At 62.3% G+C, this 20,687-nt stretch overlaps 1 protein-coding gene across 3 annotated transcripts in view; it reads left to right on the top strand.

Annotated features, from left to right (window-relative positions):
* RIMBP2 (RIMS binding protein 2) overlaps positions 1-16,251 on the top strand; it is a 44,353-nt gene extending 28,102 nt beyond the window's left edge. For 2 of the 3 annotated variants that reach the window (XM_036276710.1, XM_036276711.1), the window contains 11 exons: positions 190-341; positions 1,256-1,693; positions 2,889-3,029; positions 3,256-3,414; positions 8,500-8,617; positions 10,095-10,279; positions 11,057-11,225; positions 12,557-12,660; positions 12,818-12,889; positions 14,097-14,231; positions 16,029-16,251. In XM_036276710.1, coding sequence (XP_036132603.1) covers positions 190-341; positions 1,256-1,693; positions 2,889-3,029; positions 3,256-3,414; positions 8,500-8,617; positions 10,095-10,279; positions 11,057-11,225; positions 12,557-12,660; positions 12,818-12,889; positions 14,097-14,231; positions 16,029-16,217 — 1,862 coding nt within the window. In that variant the 3' untranslated portion in view covers positions 16,218-16,251. Of the gene's footprint in view, positions 1-189; positions 342-1,255; positions 1,694-2,888; positions 3,030-3,255; positions 3,415-8,499; positions 8,618-10,094; positions 10,280-11,056; positions 11,226-12,556; positions 12,661-12,817; positions 12,890-14,096; positions 14,232-14,669; positions 14,717-16,028 lie in introns of all 3 variants that reach the window. The other variant, XM_036276709.1, reaches the window with a different exon arrangement.
* The last annotated feature ends 4,436 nt before the right edge of the window (positions 16,252-20,687 follow it).

Genomic DNA, 20,687 nt, shown 5'->3' with positions numbered 1-20,687 from the left:
GGCTTAGGGGGTGATCACCGCGGTGCGTCGGTCACTGTCGTTATCACCATACTGACCCTGCTCCCCGAGACTTACCTATGTAATAACGGGGTTTGTACCTCTAACGAATGACCTCCTTTCCGGGTGCCCAGCCCAGCAGCTCACCGGCCACGGGCCGAGCCGTAATGTTCCTCTGCCTTCCGGGCCCAGGTCCCCCGGCTGCCCCCCAAGACATCACCGTCCAAGCTGGGGCCACCCCAGCGACCGTCCACGTCTCCTGGAAGCCGCCCGCCCTGACCCCCACGGGGCTGTCCAACGGGGCCGCTGTCACAGGCTACCGCGTGTGTGCGGAAGGGCAGAGGGTGAGTCGCTCGCTGGGGCGGGAGGCGCACCCAGCGTGGCGGACACCTGCTCCGTGGAGGGGCGGCCCCTGGGAGCACCCCCCAACCCACCAGCACTTAATACACACCGCCCCCCAGCCACCCCAGGGCGCCGCAGGGCACCGAGCCCCCACTTCTGCCCCGGCCCCCTTCCCAGAATTCCCGCTGCTCCACACCCTTCTCCTTCTCCTGCCCCCCGGGATGAAAAGTCCACCTGTCTCGAGCTCCCCAATGTCCCCGATGGGTGTCGGGCCTGCGAATCCCCCACCAGACCCTTGGCCGGATGGAGTGCCTGCTCCCTGGAAGCACGAGCGTCCCCACGCGCACGCGCGGTCAGGCCTTGGCGGCCACGGGGTGTCGGGAGCCCGCGGCCCGGCCCCGCCCGTCCTGGTGCGCCAGTCGAGCTCGCTGCCTTTGGGGTGGGAGCTGCCGTGTGGTCCCCTCCTGCCAGTTTGCCCTGCGCGGCTGACCTGCGGGCGGCGTGAGTGTCTGAGCTCCCCCAGCCGCTCTGCGAGCTCGGCCCTGCCCCTGCCTGACCGTCCGCTCCCCGACCAGGCAGGCCCGCCTGTCTCCACCGGGCGGGAAGCCCGTCCTGCCTCAGCCTGGCCCTTCGTCCTGCCCCGCTTTGGCCACCAAGGACCTCGTGTCCCCACCCCTCTGGGCCTCTGTCTCTGAATTGGCTTTGACCCGGAAGCCTTTCCTTCCACGTAATGGGCCCCGAGCAGCAGGGGCCTGGCGTCTGCAGACCTCCGGGGTCCCCTCTCGAGACTCAGACGCCCAGGCTGCGCGGCAGTTAGCTGGACGTGCTGGGCCTCGAGGGGGTCCGAGGCGCACCCGCTCGGGCGCAGGGACTGGCGGGCGCTGGGCAGCCTGAGAGTGGGCTTTCTCTGCGGCAGGTGGCAGAGGTGATGGCCCCCACGGCGGACGGCACGGCCGTGGAGCTGGCGCGGCTGCGGAGCCTGGAAGCCAAGGGTGTGACCGTGCGGACCCTGTCTGTCCAGGGCGAGTCCGCGGACTCTGCCATCGCTGCCATCCCCCCCGACCTCCTGGTGCCTCCAGCCCCCCCGCGCACCCCCACACCGAAGCCATTAGCAAGTGCCGGAGCCCCCGATACCAAAGATGACCGCCTGGGTCCCCACGTCAAGGTGGACGAGGCCTGGGAGCAGGGCCGGGCGCCTTCCCACGGGCACTTGCTGGAGCTGCCCGGCCTGCCCGCGAGGCGGTCACCTTCACCCAGCAGGGTCCTGCCGCAGCCGCAGGGGGCCCCGGTGTCCACCTCCGTCGCCAAGGCCATGGCCCGGGAAGCCGCGCAGAGAGTGGCCGAGAGCAGCGGGGTAAGGCTGGCCCCGCGCTGGGGCCCCTGCTGCCGGGCGCACGGACCCTCACGCAGACGCTCCCTTGGGGCAGCGTTTAGGCCTGATCCTGACGGAATCAGAAGGTGCTCTTATGTGGTGAGCGTGGCCCTCAGCACCCAGAGGCAGTTGGTGGTCTACCAGCCCGGCTTAGAAAACGGCTGTGGCCACCCCCAGCCAGGCTCTGGTCCGTGTCCAGGTCAGCCTGGGGACCATCTTCCTAGAGGGGCACCCCTTCGGGCCCTGCTCACCTCTGAGTTCTCACTGTGTGTGCGCAGAGAGAGACACAGGCAGACGTGTTCACACGCATGTAAACATGATGCAGAAGCCCACGCGTACGTTTGTGTGGCTGTTACTAGGACTCGTCTGGGCCGTGGGGCAGGGAGCGTGGGCTGCACCCAGCTCCGCGTGCTAGGGGACGAGGAGGTCAGCCTGGGGCTCCAGGACAGTGACGCCGGCAGCCCTTGTTTGTTTCAGTGCCAGGAGACCCCCACTCCTGGGAGGGGTCAGAGCCGAGAGGCAGGCCGCGTCCAGGACACCGGGGCAGGAGGGCTACCGTGACAGCCCTTCAGCTTCTCGAAGGCCTGCGGCCAGGCTCTCGGGCGCGACTTCTGACTTGTTAGGTGTTGGCCTCTGCCGCGTGAACACCAGCCCATGGCCTCAGCCGAAGGGAAGACTTTAGAATGACCGAGTTTGTCACGGGCCACACCCTCCACCCCGACAGCTCACAGAGCAGGGCCGGACCGCAGTGCTCGGAGCTGACGGCACTCTGTGGGCAGAAGGCCTGGTGGGTGGCCCTGCCTGCACCCTGCCACCCGAGACCCCACGCAACACCCTGAGCGGCCGCAGGCAGAGACGGGGCCCAGAGACGCCTGGCGCTGCCGCGTCCCGGCCAGCCCCCGCTGGCAGCAGGTGTGGCAAGAGCAAGCCCGGAGCTTCCGTTCTCCAGGACGCGCTAAGCGATCACAGGAAGAGCCAGGCTCTTCTCCACAGGCAGCCTCCAGTCGAGTCCAGGCCTCGTGCAGTGAGCGTGGGCGGCCTGTGTCACCGCCTGGGCGGCCTCAGAAGCCCACCGGGAGCCAGAGCGGTTTCCGGTCCCGGGCCCTCCAGGCAGCGGCCTGTCTGCCAGCCCCGTCCCGACGCCCCCGCTCACCCACCTCTCTCCTCTCCTTCCAAGTTAGAGAAAAGGAGCATCTTCCTGGACAGGAGCCGGCACTACGCCAACTCCGACGAGGAGGACGGCTACGAGTCCCCGGACGTCAGGAGGAGGGGCGCGTCGGTGGACGACTTTCTGAAGGGCTCGGAGCTCGGCAAGCCGGTGAGTGCCGGGCCTGCAGCCGGGCAGCTCCTCTCGCCACCGCCTGCCCAGGCCTCGGGCGGTCAGACCCCCGTCCCCCAGAAAGATGGTCTCTAGGGGCCTGCTCCCTCTGGGCTCTCAGCTCCGACCATGTGGACGCCGAGGCCCCGGCGCCTCCCGCACAGACACTGAGTCAGTGGGGAAGGGAGGGAACGGGAGGATGCTCACCCTCACCCCTCCCGCCCAGCCGCACTGTTGCCATGGAGACGAGTACCACACAGAGAGCAGCCGGGGCTCGGACCTGTCGGACATCATGGAGGAGGACGAGGAGGAGCTGTGTTCTGAGATGCAGCTGGAGGGCGGGGGCCGGCGGAGGCCCAGTGGCACGTCCCACCGCGCCCTCAAGGTCAGTGCCCCGCCAGGTCCTCCCCACCGGCCCCCGGAAGCCCATCGGTTTGAATAGGCTTCCTTCTCACCGTTGAATTTGCATCCGGGAATCCCCATCCTTCCTTCTGGTCCGTCCTCTCTGCCAAAAGTCTGGGTGCAGGAGTTTGGGGGAACCGTCTGGCCCCCTCCTGGGGCACCCAGCTCAGCCAGGCCGCACACTCCACACCCACCTACGTGCTCGTCCCCAGAGAATCAGCGGCCCGGGAGCAGGGCTCTCCCGAGTCAGAACTGGGGCTGGGACAGGCGGGGCTGGCTGGGGGTTTCGGGATGGTCCCACCACTGAGCTGGGCCCTGCAGGAGGGTGAGGAGGGATGGATGCCCTGGGGGACAGTGGGGTGCACACACGAGCCCCTTCTTGGACCACTCCTACCAGAGTCCAGTCCTCAGTGTCCCCTGGTGTGGCTGCCAATAGAGGGTGTGACGGGAGGCATGTGCCTGGACTGAGCCCCGTCCTGGCCTGGGGCACCGCTCAGAATCCGCGGGCTGTCACCTCCCGGCACCAGGCTGTGATGTGAGCGTGGACGTGACCCCTGCCCTCTGGCCCTGCCCGACCTAAAGTGGCGACAGACTGGAGGCTGGACAGCTGGCCGGACCCTGTGGGCTTTCCGATGGATAGACTGTGGAGAGGGACGGGCGCTGGGGGAAGAGCCAGCGCCATCTTCTCCAGGGGCTGAGCCATGCGTTTCGCGTGGTGGGGAAGGCAACACCACATCTGGCTGCCAGCCCAGGGCCCCCGCACAGAGGGCTGACTGGTGCTCTGCATGCCAGGCCCCTCTGCAGACCCCCGGCTGCAGCTCCCGCTGCCCTCGCTGGCTCCTCACCCGCCCAGCAGGATTCGGGACCTTTCTAGTGGGGGAAGGTCACAAGCTGCCCCGGGGGTCCGGTCTCTGATCTCCCCCAGGACGCCCCAGTGCTCATAGCTGGGCCAGGGGAAGCACCCGTCAGTGTTCCTGCTGTCCAGGCTGCTGCTCCCTCTGGTGGAGGAGGCTCCTGGGACGGTACTTCCTGAGAACTGTTGAGAAAGCCATGAAAAGTCACCTTCTCTCCCAGGGCAGAGGCCCAGAGGGGAAGCAAGGTTGTTGTAAAACCCAATGGCCACATGGCACCCCCACATCACGGCCCCACCCCCTTGGGAACAGCCGAGCAGGACATAACAGCTGGCAGGAAGTAGACCTGAGGCTGTGGCAGGAAGTGGCCCGAGGCTGTGGCAGGAAGTAGGCCCGAGGACATGGCAGGAAGTGGCCTGAGGCTGTGGCAGGAGGCCCGAGGACATGGCAGGAAGTGGCCCCGAGGACATGGCAGGAAGTGGCCCCGAGGTCATGGCAGGAAGTGGGCCCAAGGAAATGGCAGGAAGTGGCCTGAGGCTGTGGCAGGAAGTGGCCCCGAGGATGTGGCAGGAAGTGGCCCAAGGACGTGGCAGGAAGTAGGCCCGAGGCCGTGGCAGGAAGTGGCCCAAGGCCATGGCAGGAAGTGGACCCAAGGAAATGGCAGAAAGTGGGCCCGAGGATGTGGTAGGAAGTGGGCCTGAGGCTGTGGCAGGAAGTGGCCTGAGGCTGTGGCAGGAAGTGGCCCGAGGCCGTGGCAGGAAGTAGGCCCGAGGACGTGGCAGGAAGTGGCCTGAGGCTGTGGCAGGAAGTGGGGTGGCTGACAGCTGCAGAGTCACTGTAGTCTGTCCACAGCCTTCTCACATTTTTAAAAATCAGGAGATGTCTCAGACTGACCTGGCATCTGGCTTCTCTAGAACTTCCAAGACAGGGTTTGGGACCTGGTGCCCTGAGCTCGCTGAGCTGCAGCGGAGCCGACTCCCGGCTGGAGTGGTCCAGTCGCCCGCATGGTCCCTGCTGGCCCTGGGACGCTCCCGCGTGGACCCCTGCACTCACCATGGTGCTTTTCACCATAATGTTCCCAGAATTGATGCCCTTGCCGTCCTGTTGGCCCCCGAGGTGTGTTCTTAGCAGCCAGGGCGTGTGCCCACTCACCTGACACTCACCTGCCCACTCACCTGCCCACTCACCTGCTCACTCACCTGCTCACCTGACACTCCATGGACCCACACCCTTGGCAGAAGCCGCAGCAGGTGACCCTGCCACACTGTGTGCTCACAGAGCTTGAAGGCCAGCGTGGAGACAGGCAGGACACAGATCATGATGTTCCCACGCAGTCTGTCCGACAAACACCCGGCAGGCCGGGGAGGGAGAGCCGGGGCTGCCCGGCTTGGAGGGTCAGTCTTCCCGAGGCAGGGGCGCCCCGCGGGGCCTATCAGCGCAGCTGGGAGGACAGTCCAGGCAGGTTGTGCAGACGCCCAGCTTGGGACCAGGACAGGGCTGTCCACCTGGGCCTCGAAGTCCAGGACCTGGAGGGGGTCAGGCAGACCCCCAAGCCTTTGCAGACACTTCTGGGCAAGACTGTGAGCAGGTGCTGGTCCCCGAGCGAGGCCCGGTGCCAAGTGACAAGGCCCCGTCTCACACTTAGAAGACATGGAAAACGGGAGAGGGGTTCAGCTGAGTGCCAGGGAGAGAAGGAGGGTGGGCGGGAACTGCTCTGCGGCTTGGCTCAGTCACGCCCGGCAGCCAGCGGCAGCTGCCCTGCGGTGGTGGGCACGGCCAGCTGGCAGAGGGCTCCCATCTCCCGGCGCTCTGGGCACAGCCGGCTCCCAGAACCAAGCAGCTTGGCCCGCGGGCAGCATCCTGCCTCCGCTGCCCGGTGCACCCCGGCTCCACCCACTTCCCTGGCTCAGCTGCATGGTCTGGCCTGGCCCCTGCTGCTCTGCCCAGTGCCACCCTCTCCCGGCTCCGCCCTCATCTGCGCCCCGCCCCACCCCGCCCCGCCGCATGCTCGCCCCTCCTGGCCTCCGAGACTAACGCTGTCTGTGTTCTCTCCCGCGCCCACTTCACGTCTGCTCGCACACCGCTGCCGCGCCCCCTAGGAGTGCTATGAGCAGAGGAGCTCCGAGGGGCCTTCCCCGGAGCAGCCCGAGGGCCCCCCGCAGGCCCCGCACAGCACGAGACTGTTCAGTATCCCCGAAGTAGCCGAGGAGGACCCAGAGCACAGACAGGGCTCAGCGTGCTCGCCCGGGGCCCGGGAGCCCAGGCCCGGCAGGCGCTGCTGGGGGAGCGAGGCCCCGCGGGGCTCCTGGTTCCCCTCGAAACCCAGGGGCCCCGCAGCTGGCTCCCACGCTGAGGACTTCCTTCTCGAAGACAGGGGCTGCCGGTTCAGCCCAGACAGCGGACTGGACTGTGGGAGTGAGGAGGAGGACCCACGATTTAGTTTCAGAAACACGGCGGCCACGGGCAGCCCCAGCCCCGGGCTGTGTCCCTGTCGGAGCCTGAGGCCCCTGCTGGCCCGGCGGCGGACGCTGACCCGGCAGAGCAGCATCGAAGAGGACTTTGGGGAGCAGGTGGACCCCGGCCTTGTCATCAGGAGCGAGGACGCCCGCCCGAGCCCGGAGAGGTCCGCCCCCAGGAAGTATGGCTGGGACCAGCCCGTGGGTCCCGACGTCTGGAAGAAAAGCATAAACACGCCCCCCAGTAGGGCGACCACCCAACACACACAGGCGTCTCCCCGAGTGGCCGAAGGCCCCGTGGTGTGTGACGTGAGCCCTCCTCACCTGCGCTTGCCAGACCAATCCGTCTGCACCTTCGTTTGACCTCTTATGTTGGCGCCTCCCTGGGACTCGGCTGCTGCCCGTTTTCCATGCGGTTTTGATTTACTGGCCCATCGCTTCCCGATCCGTTGACCCTGCTGAGGATCTCTTTCTTTTGCTTTTGAGTAACGATTCTCCCCCACCCCCCCCAATCAGCGATGATTCTGGCTGCTTTGGTTAAAGGGCAACTGAATCTAAATTTTAATTAAGGGTTAGCTGAACGGTGACAGCACTTCCTCTCTCTGAGTGAAGGTGGGGACAGGTTCAGAGCAGGGTGTCGTGCGGAAGGTCGGCTCGTGCTGTGGGTGTGGGTCCCGTGGCGGTCGTTGTGTGGCCTCCGTCCGCGACTGAGCAGAGACAATGGCGATTGTCCAGGAGTTCATGTTTGCACGTGGTTTACCAAGGGCTCCTCCCCGAAATCCGGCTCCCAGAATGAATTTCCATCATCAGTTCTAGACCCCCTGCCTGGTCGTCCAGGCTTGTTAGTGGTGGTCAGGCTCGTCCCTCATCTGTATGTCGTGTCCTCTCCCCAGAGCACGTGCTCCTGTCACGCCTGCCTTTCCAATGACCGCTCCCGTGAGACCTCAGGTGGGCCTGGCCGGGGCTCTGAGCCCATGCAGTTTGCTCTCTGTCCACAAGGGGGCACCGATCCACACCCCACACTTCACCCTGGGCGGTGGCCTGGGCCCCGCCAGTAACAAGCCCTCTGTCACTGGAATGCGGAAGCCTTGCTCCTTTCCTGGGTCCCCGAGAACGTCTGGCTCAAACTACTTACCAGGGTCTGGAGACTTTGCCTGGATCCTCTGACACGATGCTAACCTTTAGTGCGTGTAGGGGCGCAGGTCCATGCAGGTCGCCATCCAGGGGAGCCCCAAATGGGACCGGTATCTTCCGAGCCAGGATGTCGCCTTGAGTTTCCCAGAACTTCTGTCCTTGACCTCGCAGACGATTTGTCTCAGCGGGACACCAGGCCACGCGGCACCGTCCCACTTCTGTGGTCGCTGGAGGGGGGCCTGTAGCTCAGGGTTGTACAAGCTCAAAGGGGCCGTTGGGACCATGAGTCGCATCAAAGCCCTTCTCCCTTCGGGTCCACACATCTGGCTTCTGCAGTAATACAAAGATGCCCCCTGAGGAATTCTTCCCTTCCCCCGGCCCCCCCGCCACCCTCCCACCCGGGGAGTCGAAAAGCCACTCCGCTGTGGAAGTCGGGGTGCCCGGGATGAGCGGCTGGCGTGGGTGGCGTTGTCTTCCAGGTCATTCAGCTAACCTTTCAGTTAAAAGCTAAGTTTAGTTGCCTTTATAGCTTCTGCTTCTAAGCTGGATTGATTTGGCTGACTTAATTCCTTCATTCTTGTGGCCCCAGGGCTGGCAAGACTTATGACTTTGCTGTTTTGTCTTCAGATTTTAGGGAACCCAGCGGCTGCAGCACGGGCCAACAGGGCAGATCACGGGGGCCGGAGGTTTCCCCACGGAGGCGCTGGTCCTCAGAGGTCCCGGCCCGCGGCGGTCCGGTCCATCGGTTAGTGGGCCTGCTTGACACCATTGTCTTCTTTCAAACACCGGGCACATGGCGGCTTAGTCTTCAATCCAAACGTTTTTAAAAAATGATCGGGAGTAACATTTTCTTTTTAAATTTTTTTTCTTTATTGACTTTAGAGAGAGAGGAAGGTAGAGGGAAAGAGAGAGAGAAACATTGATGAAAGAGAACATCGATCGGCTGCCTCCTGCACACCCCCCACTGGGGATCGGGCCCACAACCTGGGCATGTGCCCTGAATGGGAATTGAACTGGTGACCTCTTGGTGCAGGGTCGACGCTCAACCCCTGAGCCACACCAGCCGGGCTCGGGACTGGCATTTTCATCCTAATACAGAAAACTCTCCGTTAGTTGTGGCTCAGAAACAGCACAAGATAAATAAAGCCCGTTTGTAAGTACTCTCACATGGAAAGGTGCTGTTAGATTTCCCAGAAAACGAAGGTGAAGTGTGCCCAGCGGCCGCCGAGAAGGCGGCGGCAGCTGTTTAGATGACACTGGAAACGAGGAAGGCGCCAGTCTTGCCATTTGTTACAAACAAAACCGAAGTCCTGTGCGGCGGCGGAAAGGCCGCTGTGTTCGCTGGGTGGCCTCGCCGAAGGCAGGCGGCTGAACGTTCGGCTGAGCTAGGCACCCAAAAAGGTCCCGAGTTCTAATAATGCAAACAGCTCACCGCGTTGGAAGCATCGACCTTTCCCACAACCGAGGTGCTTTTTCTTTTTCAACTAAATGTTGCTGCTGGCAGAAGCCAGTGGCTCGGTTGTCTCTGTCATCTGTCCTTCCTCACATTTGTGACACCCTGCCGTCCCACCTCGTGGGCTCTGCGCTGGTGACCGAGCTCTGGCTGCTTCACCCGCCTGCCCCCTCTTGTGAGGATGGACGCTCGTCCTCAGGTCCTTCCTCCATCAAACCCCAGGACCGGCCAGCAGATGGCCCTTGCGCTCTCTGCCCCAGCTCTCTGCTGGTGCCGTGCACACTCATCCAGGTGGTGGTCACATGGTGCGTTCGACAGCGATGTTTAACGTCTAGGCGCAGACACCAGGATTTCAGAGAGTCGTTGCTGGCCGCTCGCACTGGGTGGAGGCCACTCATTCGCACTGAGGGAGAATGCAGCCCTTGCCATTCAGATATTTAGAACGTACAAATGCATTCGAGGAGCCCGGTGCAGACAGGTCTGGGCGCCTGTGACCGCTGAATGGCCTGCCAGGTGCGGCCCAGGGACGGCCCAGCAGCTGGCGCTCAGGCTGCCCTGAGGCAGGTCGCTCCGCCCTTTGTGTCCTGGGCTGGCTACACTCAGACCGAAGCTGGTAGGGGTCTGCTCGGCGCACCCACCTGGTGGAGATGACCCATCTCTGCCCACACGTCACACTGCATGTTTTTTCCAGGGGGCAAAGTGCGTGTGCCTGGGTCCCCAGGGCACCAGCGGGATGACCCAGCTCTGTCCTTGTGCCTCCTGCTCCCAGATGAATATGGCGACCGAGACCGACTGTCCCCGGACTTCTACGAGGAGTCTGAGACCGACCCTGGCGCTGAGGAGCCCCCGGCCCGCATCTTTGTGGCCCTGTTCGACTACGACCCGCTGAGCATGTCCCCGAACCCCGACGCTGCAGAGGAGGAGCTGCCCTTCAAGGAAGGACAGATCATCAAGGTGGGGACGTGGGCGGTGCTGCGGAGGGGCTCAGCAGCACGGGCCAGGAGGGACGCGCGGCACCCGGTGGCCGTGGGGGTCGCGACAGTTGTCTTGCCGACAGCGCCACGGGGTCCTACATGAAGTGTCCTGGGCAGTCCAGACGGCTGACTGTGGACCAGCCGCTCCCGCTCCCCCATGGTCCCCGGCCATCCACGCGGTGGGGGTGGGGTGTCCCATCATGCACCTCCCACGGCGCGATGTCAAACCCGCATGCAGGCAGCCCAGCAGGTGTCCCGGCCTGGCCTTAGGGCTGTGCCCTCGCGGGCCACTGGAGGCCCCGACGCCACCCGCTGTTGGCTGCCCGTCCTGAATGCACAGGGACACGGGACAGGACCGTGGAAAGCAGGGTGCCCTGTTTCCTAGCTGGCCAATCACCGCACTGTAAGCGGGTGACTTATTCTGTGCCAGCCAATCACCGCACTGTAAGCAGGTGACTTATTCTGAGCCAGCCAATCACTGCATTGTAAGCAGGTGGTGTACTTTGAGCCAGCCAATCACTGCATTGTAAGCAGGTGGTGTACTTTGAGCCAGCCAATCACTGCACTGTAAGCAGGGTGCCGTATTCTGTGCCAGCCAATCACTGCACTCTAAGCAGGGTGACAGGCATTCTGAGCCAGCCAATCACTGCACTGTAAGCCGGTGACTTATTCTGAGGCAGCCAATCACCGCACTGTACGTGTGTGACATATTCTGAGCCTGCCACTCACAAGGCCTCGGTTTCTTCCCGCGCCCCAGGTTTACGGTGATAAGGACGCCGACGGCTTCTACCGCGGGGAGACCTGTGCCCGGCTCGGCCTCATTCCCTGCAACATGGTCTCGGAGATCCACGCCGACGACCAGGAGATGATGGACCAGCTGCTCAGACAAGGCTTCCTCCCCCTCAACACACCTGTGGAGAAAATAGGTAAGGGGCCACCTGCTCGGCCGGACCGCGGGACTGTGCTGGGCGCGCCCCGGAGGGCAGCTGGGGCCCAGCCCCGCGCCCGTGGCAGGGGAGCCTGACCACGACCCATCGCTGTGCTCCGGCCGACGCTGCGCCCAGCGCCGGCGAGAGGCCGCGTGCTCTAGGGACACTCTGTTCGCTGCCGTCTGCCACCCCTAGAAAAGAGACGCCTGTGCTGCTGCTGTTAAAAACTGATTTGCGAGCGAGAGAAACAGTTGGTTTGTCGGTCCACTTACGCGTTCATTGGTTGCTTCCTATGTGCCCTGACCAGAGATCCGACCTGCAACCTTGGTGTAGCAGGACGATGGTCTGACCCGCTGAGCTACCGGCCAGGGCAACCCTGCTCCCCGGTGGATCTGGACTGCACGTCTGTCCCTCCCGCCACCCCCACCCACTCCCCACCCTCTTACACTGAGAGCCCAACTCCAGGGCAGTTGTTAGGAGGGGAGAAGAGTGGGAGGTGATGAGGTCATGAGAGTGGGGCCCCCAGGGTGGAATGAATGCCCCCATACAATGCACCCCAGAGCGTACCCCTGTGTCATGTGGGGACACAGCGAGGAAACTGTCCACAGTGAACTCTGCAAAACACTCAGTACCGGCCAGCAACTCAGAGCGATGGAAACGGTCCACGCGGCAAACCCCGGTACTGGAAACAACCCGAGTGTCTTTGACGGAAAAGGGACATAACAACCCTGGTGCATCCGCACGGTGCTCACTAGCGAGAGAGAACCAGGGGTGGACAGAACCCATGACGGACGGTCTCGGGTGCACTGTCCAGAGGACAGGCCTGTCTTTCTAGCCGCATGCCGCGTGGTCCCAGACAGTGTGGTGGAGGAGGCAGGCATGTTGGGACAGAAGACAGGTCACTCGCCACCTGGGCTGGAGGGGACGATGCAGGGGCGTGGCAGACTGGACGGAGGCCATGGTGGTGCTGTGACCCGATGAGCTGACTGAAACCAGAAGGAGGGGGCTGTGATGGGTTCCATCTCCGGAGACAGCACGTGGACTGTCCTTGTCGCCTCAGGTTCACAGGGATGTCCCCTGTGAACCAGCACCTCGGAGCGCTGACATCACCCCTGCAACATGTATATTTTGTTCTGAGGAAGCAGAATCCCCAGGTCCTACAAAGGTGTGTTTGCGTGTTCTGAATGAAAGCAAGACCTAGCAACAGGATGCCCAGGCGACTGGCCCCGGGCAGAACTGCTGCCAGTGCCCGTGACCTGAGACCTGGTCACTCGCCAGTTGCTGTTCAGCAGTAACGTCACGGGGGCTTTCTCCCCTGTGCTCAGCAGAGAGGGGCAGGAGGAGCGGGAGGCAGCACTCGGTGCCCACGCGCAGGATGGTGGCCCTGTACGACTACGACCCAAGGGAGAGCTCGCCCAACATCGACGTGGAGGTACGGCGGCTCTGCCAGCTCTGTCCCTTGCTTCCTCACCCCACTGAAGGGGTAGGCTCGCATCAGCACCATAAGGAAAAGGATCATCACGAAGAACCTTCCTGAGAAAACGGCTTGGTGTGGGAGCGGGGGGCTCACCCCACGTTCTCTCCCCCAGGCGGAGCTCACCTTTTGCACAGGAGACATCATCTCTGTTTTTGGCGACATCGACGAGGATGGGTTTTACTATGTAAGTTTTTGAAGCAGCAAGATGTACTTTTCCTTCCTGGGATGTCCGGTCTGTGCTGTCCCCCCCCACCCCCCTCCGCGGGCGCGCTGGGTCATGGGGTGGCGGTACCGGGACTTGAGGAGCTGCCGGCTGGTCTCCCACAGCAGCTGCACCAGGGCTCCAGGTCCTCCTCCTGTGCCAGCGCTGGTTTCTGCCTGTGGCTGTTTTGTTTTGTTTTGGGGAGCAGCCGCCACAGCAGCGGTGAGGCGCGGCCGTGGCTTTGGCTGCAGTTCCCTAAGGGTTATGAGGTTGGCGGAGCATCTTTCCACGGGTGTGCACGCCTTTCTGGAGAAGCATCTTTGCGTCCTGTGCCTCTTTTTCATCGGGTTGTGTTTGGTTGAGGTGCAGGTCTCCTTCAGCTGGTGTGGGGGTGCCCCCGCGGGACCCCTCCCCTTGGTGCCCGTGTGCTGGGCAGTTCTAAGCCTGGTGCAGGAGGGTCCTGTTTCAGGCCCTGTCTCCCAGGCCTGTGAACAGAGAAAAGACTCCCACGGGGGCCTGGGGCAGCCAACCTGGGCCTTGGTTTTGGGCACTTGTGGGGCAGGTTGGCACTGGGGGGAGGGAAGAAATGACACAGGGGACTGTGACCACCTTGGTCCAGATGGTGGCTGGACCTGCGGACCGTCACCTCCCGAGACATGAGACTGGGTAGAAAGGCCTGGAGGATGTGTAGCAGCCTGAGGCGGTGGCCTCTGCGTCACTTTGGTTGCCCCTCAGTGCCCGAGTTTCTACAGTGAGAATGCGCGTAAGGGGGCGCCCACGCCTGGCTGAGTGGACCCCCACGCTCGGCCCTGCCGCAGGTCACCTCGCCCACCTGTTCTCTACCCTGCCCCCACCTCGAGATGGACTGAGTGTCCGGGTGGGTGTCCTGGGTTCGGAGGACTCAGAGCTGAGACCCCCGGGAGAGGCTGCACCGGTGCCTGGTGCCGAGAACCGCCCACGCCCCACGGCAAATCAGATGCCTCGGCTCTGCCCTACCAGCCAAATCACGGGGGTCGCCGAGGTCACGATGACTATCGCGGTAGTTTGCGGACGCTGGAGCCCCTTTGGGTTCTATGCTCTGAACCAAACGGAGCCCGCAGGCCGCTGGCCTCTGGGCTGGTCCTCGGCCGAGGGCGGCGAGGGTTCTGTGGGAAGGGAGGGTTCCCTCACTGCCTGCCCGTGCTTCCAGGGGGAGCTCAACGGGCAGAAAGGCCTCGTGCCTTCGAACTTCCTGGAAGAAGTGCCTGACGACGTGGAGGTGTACCTCTCCGACGCCCCGTCGCACGGCGCCCAGGACGCGCCTGCGCGGTCCAAGGCCAAACGGGTAAGCAGCGCCCCCGGCGCGCCCAGGGTCCCTGCCACCCACGCGCTCATAGTCTTTGTTATTTTCACGTCTTGGGCCGAAAGCATACACCCCGAGTCTGCCCTCCACCCTTCCATGGGGGTCGTGCCCAAAAGCGCTTACTTCTGACTTGAGTTTATTTCACAAAAAAATGACCCTCTGGAGGCTCAGCGACCCACCTTGACTCGCGAGGGGACGCCCCGCCCCCGGCAGACGCTCTGACGGCCGGGGCGAGGGGCTGGCGGGCCTTAGACGCCAGGGCGGCAGCGGAGACCCGCCCTGAGCTCCGCGGGCGCATCTGACTAGCAGATGACAGTCATGTTAGTGTCTCATTTTTATTTTACTTCATCACTGCGAGTTTTTATATATTATATTTTTATATATATATTTTTATTTCTTTGCTCATCTGCTTGGAAACAGAAGAAGAGTGTTCATTTCACACCTTAATCAGGCAATGTAGCCTTCACGTAAGTGAGCAACCGGAGATACCTGTCACATGCCCACCAAGCTACCTTGCCGGCTAGCGCGGTAGACTTGACGTGCACTGCGGGAGAGAGAGAGAGGTCTGGTCTCGGAAAAGCACCGAGAGCCAGGGCGCCGCTCGGTCTGGTGGCGCAGCCGAGCCGGTGAGACCCGCCCTCTCCTGCCCGGTTCCTCCTGCTCCCGGGAAGGACACCCGGGAGGCCGACATCGGGAACCTATTTCTCGAGGCTGGCTGTCTGTCTGCGTAGCGTCCCAATGTCGACTCGTAGCGGAAGCTGCGTATTGCATTGCTAGACACTCTGGAAAAGCACAACCTCTATGTTTACCAGATTTCCTTCCAAACGCTCGGGGAGATCAGGCGGCCGGCAGGGAGCAGGGCCCTCGGTCCGCTCCCGCTGCCCGAGCTGGCCCGCGGACCGCGTGTCCCCGCCAGTCCCCAGACCTCCACCCAGTGCGCTCAGCCTCCCCGGCGGAGACGCGGGGCAGGCGGGCTGGTGGCCTACCAATGCAATACTAAGTCCCCCGGGACGCAGCTCCAGTGCTGCCTTAGTGGAGGCCATGGTATCTTCAGGTGACTTTGGGGTGCTTGAGGTGTTTCCATTAGTTAGACCTTGATTTTAAATCCAAGCAAGCTTGAAGCCCCTTGGCTGGCGCCCTTCGCCTGCGGAGCCCTGCACCCCCGCCAGGAGGCGCCTGCTCTGGCGAGGTCAGGCAGGGGAGCGGGCCCACGTCTCGGAGGCGGCAGGCCCCACGTGAGCTCAGCCGCTCCCACGTGGTCGTGGAGACGCTGGGACCTGACCGCGTGCGCGCGACGCCTCCCGTGGGTTACGCGCTAGCCCCGCACTCACTAAGGGCCTCGAGGCTTCCTTTGATTGCAATTAAGGTTCATTTCAGTTTTTTGTTTTTGTTTTTTCTTTCAACCGGTGTGCCATCTCCAATGTTTCTAACCCAGGAACGCACTCGACCACACCAGGGTTCCTACACCCAGGTGGCTTTCAAAGGCAACAAAACCCCTTTCAGAACGTCCGCCATTACTGACGGGCCCTCGGCCAGTGTTACTGTCCGTGTGGAGTAGCGCCCGCCCCACCCCCGCTTCTGGTCTGAGGGCAAAGCGGGACTCCCAGCTGCCCCGTGGCCCGGGGTGGGGGGCGGGGCGTGCTGCCCACGCACTTGAACCCTTGAAAGAACCAAGATCACCCTCCCCTCTCCCTGTGCGGGGGCCGGGCGTGCGACGCGGCCGCGTGGCTTGGTGTGTTGGCGCTGACACTCAACCAACTGTCACACTGTACCTACTAGGTTCCTCCTGAGGGGTCAGGTACAGCAAGGAGCGCGCCATCCCCCACAGCCCATCTCCATTCGGGGTCACCTGCGTCATCTGTGGGTACTGGGAGTCCTGGGAGAGGCGGGGAAATGTCCTCGAAAAAGAAAAAGGGGCTGCTTTTCAAAGGCAAGAGGCTGCTGAAAAAGCTGGGCGCCGTCAAGTGAGGCGGCGCTGCGAGGCCTCCAGCCGGCAGCTCCCGCTGCGCACCGGGCCCCCAGGACCGCCCGCCCTGACCGCGGAGCCGCCGCGGCGCCACCGAGCACCTGCGGCGCGGAACTGGCACCTGCGCCCGGCTCGTCCGGGCGGCTCTCACTGCCCAGGCCCCAGGGGAGGGCCCCGCCGGGAGGGCCAGGGCTGGGCAGCTCCCCGGGGACCCCAGTCTCCGAGCACATGTGGCCCCCCCAGAGTGCCCACCCCCACTGCATCCCCGCCCCCTCACTCTGGTCTCGAGACCCTCGTGGAGTCGCCTTGTTCTGCCTTACTGCGGCACGTGGTCTGTACTTTCCAATAAAGCTCCGCTGTCCACTCGTCCGTGTGGTGTCCAGTGCGCTCCACCCTGCACACAGGCAGGCTGTCGGCCTCGGCCGGGCCGTCCCTTCCCAGACCCTGGTGTTGCACCTTTCAGAGCGATCGGCAGGAACGTTTCCTCGTTCAACCCCCAAAGCAGGAGGCAGAGTTGCTGTGTGGCCACCTGCCAGGAAGCAGACCTCCCCCCCAACCCCGTCCTTCTGGGGCACACCCCCTTCTGCTCCTTCGTTCTTCCCCAAAATGCCACAGACACGAGCAGCAACAGCACACAAAAAGCCATCCCCGCCCCACACAGGCCACGGCACAGCCCACTGTCGGTCCAGATGCCCCGCCCTCCCCACTGGCACTCGCGGGGGCGCGTCCAATGGTCACTGCTCTGTAATTCTTGTCCACTGTGAAGTGTTTTTACTCTTTATGCAGACTTTCAGGCTGCCTTTCTTGTGTGCTCATGGAGGTGTAAATGACAGGGCTGCCCACTCCTCCTGTACCCGTGGAGGTGTACATGGACGGGGCTCCCCACTCCTTCTGTACCCGTGGAGGTGTACATGGACGGGGCTCCCCACTCCTTCTGTACCCGTGGAGGTGTACGTGGACGGGGCTCCCCACTCCTGTACCTGTGGAGGTGTACGTGGATGGGGCTCCCCACTCCTTCTGTACCCGTGAAGGTGTACGTGGACGGGGCTCCCCACTCCTTCTGTACCCGTGGAGGTGTACATGGACGGGGCTCCCCACTCCTTCTGTACCCGTGGAGGTGTACGTGGACGGGGCTCCCCACTCCTGTACCTGTGGAGGTGTACGTGGATGGGGCTCCCCACTCCTTCTGTACCCGTGAAGGTGTACGTGGACGGGGCTCCCCACTCCTTCTGTACCCGTGGAGGTGTACGTGGACGGGGCTCCCCACTCCTTCTGTACCCGTGGAGGTGTACGTGGACAGGGCTCCCCACTGTCTCCAGCGCTGTGCTGACCATTGCCATGTGACCTCAAGGCAGATTTATTAAAAGGACATGACTCTGTGACTGTGCATGTGTATGGTGTCAGATATTTTCTGGAAATAAACTTATTTTCTACGACGCACCTATTCTGTTCTGTTTTGAACACGCGACCATGCAGCGCAGCTGAGTCTCCACCACGAACAGGATGCGCGGCCACCCTCCCTCTCCTGGGCGCCTGTTCTGAAACCGTCTGACCTGTGCTTCGGGCTCATTCCCAAAACGCAGTCACACTTGCTCTGGGGACAACCCAGTCAGTGACAAAAACAGGCCACCAGCCCTGAGCCAGCATGCCCTGCATGAGAAACACTCCCGCTCACAGCTGGCGGGCTCCGGCCTCCGCGGCAGAGTCAGAGCACCTGCTGGCCACAGCGTGGCGGGCTCATGCGCAGGCGCAGGCGCAGGCTCTCCTCCAGCCTTCGGTCCGGCCCCCTCCCCACAGGGGCGTGTCCCGGGAGAGGCCCCTCCCCACAGGGGCGTGTCCCGGGAGAGGCCCCTCCCACAGGGGGTGTGTCCTGGGAGAGGTAATGCCCACGTGCTGCAGGCAGGTGGACGTGTGACCCAGAGGCATTACTGCAGCCGCATCCGGGCATCACCGTCACGCTGCGTCCAGGGCTGCGTCCAGGGCGCGGACGAGGGCGGAGGGAGCAGGGCACGGCCCTGCACTGGGATGGGCAGGGTCGCCGTCCACGCAGTCGGGTGCTGTGGCTGGGGGTGGGTGGGGAGGTGGTGGGCACAGGGCACAGGGTGCAGAGGGCATCAACTCTGGAGCTCTGATGTGAAAACAAAAAACAGAAAAGCTGAAATGCTGGGTTAAATGGAGTGTTTACATTTTTTTAAAAATTCCAGTTTCAGAACTATGGATGGCCCCGGCCGGTGGCTCAGTGGTTAGAGTGTCAGCCTGTGCACTGACGGGTTGCAGGTTCGATCCCCAGCCCGAGTCAGGGAGGCAACTGATCGATGTGTCTCCCTCCCTCCCTCCCACTCTAAAAATCAAGGGAAAAATATCCTCGGGTGAGAATTAACAAAAATTTTTTTAAAGCCAAAGCAGCAGGAAGTGGAGCCCGGAGAGACAGCTGGGTGTCACTGCCCAGGTCGGGATAGCGGGCCCTGGCTCGGAGTTGGGTCTGCAGGAGCCCGCAATCAGAGCCGGTACCAGCCAATCAGGGTTGTTCACAGACTCCGGCAGGGGCAGGGGCCCCAGGGCTGGGCCAGGGCCCAGGGCAGCCCGCTGGGCGGTGCACCTCTGGCTCACACTGATCTGAGCGCCTCCGTCCTGAGCGGTCCTGACGGTGTAGCGGGAGGGTCCCTGACTGCGGCACCTTCCCCAGAGTCACCTTTCCCATCTGTCACGGGTCCGAGACGTGACAGCCTTCAGCTCGGAGGGCCAGTGCCGCCTGCTGAGACTTCGAGGGCTGAAAGGTCCATAAAGAAAAGACCAGCCCTGGCTGGTTGGCACCTCTCTGCACACCAAAAGGTGGCGGGTTTGATTTCTGGTCAGGACACGTGCTGGGTGTGGGTTCAATCCCCAGTTAGGGCGAGAGTGGGAGGCAACAATGTTTCTCTTGCACAGATGAGTTTCTTTCTCCCATCCTCTAAAAAACATAAAATAAAAATCAACAAAACATGCCCTTGGGTGCGGATTGAAAACAAACCGATGCCCGAAGGGCCCTGCCCCCACACCATCTCCCCGGAGCCCCGTCTGGGTGGCGGTCCTTCTGAAACGTCACCACCCCATTTCTGTCCAGTTTTTAGGAATCAAACAGGTCAGGAACCCTGGACTAACACTAGAACAATGTGAACAACAGTCATTCGCTCGGAGAACGAAGAGAAAGCTTGAAGTGGTCCATCTGTAAGGTCAACGAGGCTAAACCCGAAAGGCATGGTGACTGAGACGGTCACCCCAGCGAGCGTCGCTCCAGTGGCCAGCGTGCCCTGTTCACCTCGCAGACCCCCGGTGCCCAGCCTGCCCCTGATGACACCCCGACAGCTCCCACAGGCGGGTGGCTCTCGCCTCTCCCTGGGCATCCAGCTCACACCGAGGGTGCGGCGGGAGGGGTCGGCCCTGGAAAGGGACGCCCCAGCCCCAGCAGCCCGAGGATGACGCGCGCTTTCCGGGAAAATGAAACCACATGGCGACCCCACTGCGGGAACAATCACTTCAGTTTATTGTGTAACAACAGAATGATGCCTCAGCTACAACAGAACAACTAGGAACATGAACACACACTACTGGCCTCTTCCGTTGAAGACTCTTAAATTTTTCCTTGGACAGAAATGTAAAACTTCCCAACTTTTTTTTTTTTTTTGGTATGTGCCCCTAGCGGGAACCGAACCCGGGACTCTGGTCTGCAGGCCAGCGCTCCAACCACTGAGCCAAACCGGCTAGGGCACAACTATCTTTCTAACCCCATAGCACAAAGCCCCCCAACGAAACCACCCTGTTCCTCCAGCCTCCCTGTGCCTGGACAGGGTTTTAACGGCAGCCTCTACCTTTAAAAATGGGTAAGAGACACCCAAATACGAGCCACCTTACCACGGCAGGGGGCTTCCCTCTCCCGCCCTTTCTCCTTGACGTTCAGATAATATCCCAAAGACAAGGTCAGTGCAGGTCACAGGCAGACTCTCCCTCCCGGAAGTACTTTCAGACAGTCCGAGTCTGTTTACGATACAAGGTACCCTAGCCGCGTTTTTTCAAAACAAACAAAAATCTTCACAGTGTATTTGAGAGGCAAACGATTAAAATATAAAATCTACTCTGGCCAGTGTGGCTCAGTGGGCTGGAACGTCGTCTCGTACACCGAAAGGTGGCGGGTCTGATTCCCGGTCAGGGCACATGCCCAGGTTTCAGGTTCGATCCCCTGTCAGGGCGCGTACAGGAAGCAACCAATCGATGTTTCCCTCTTTCTCTTTCTCTCTCCCCCTTCCCTTCTCTCTCAAAAAAAATATCAATAAAAACATGTCTTCGGGTGAGGATTAAAAAAAAAAAAATTTGACTTTTACCTATAAAATAAGTCGGTGAATAAGAATGTTAAAATGAAGACTCCAGACCTCCTAATGCCCTTCCCGTGTTTCAGCCACAAAGAGCAGTTAGACAACGAGCTTGGAGACGAGACC

This window comes from Molossus molossus, unplaced genomic scaffold, assembly GCF_014108415.1.
Source record: "Molossus molossus isolate mMolMol1 unplaced genomic scaffold, mMolMol1.p scaffold_m16_p_22, whole genome shotgun sequence".
Classification (NCBI taxonomy): Eukaryota; Metazoa; Chordata; class Mammalia; order Chiroptera; family Molossidae; genus Molossus; species Molossus molossus.
This window is presented reverse-complemented; position numbering and strand designations above follow the sequence as displayed.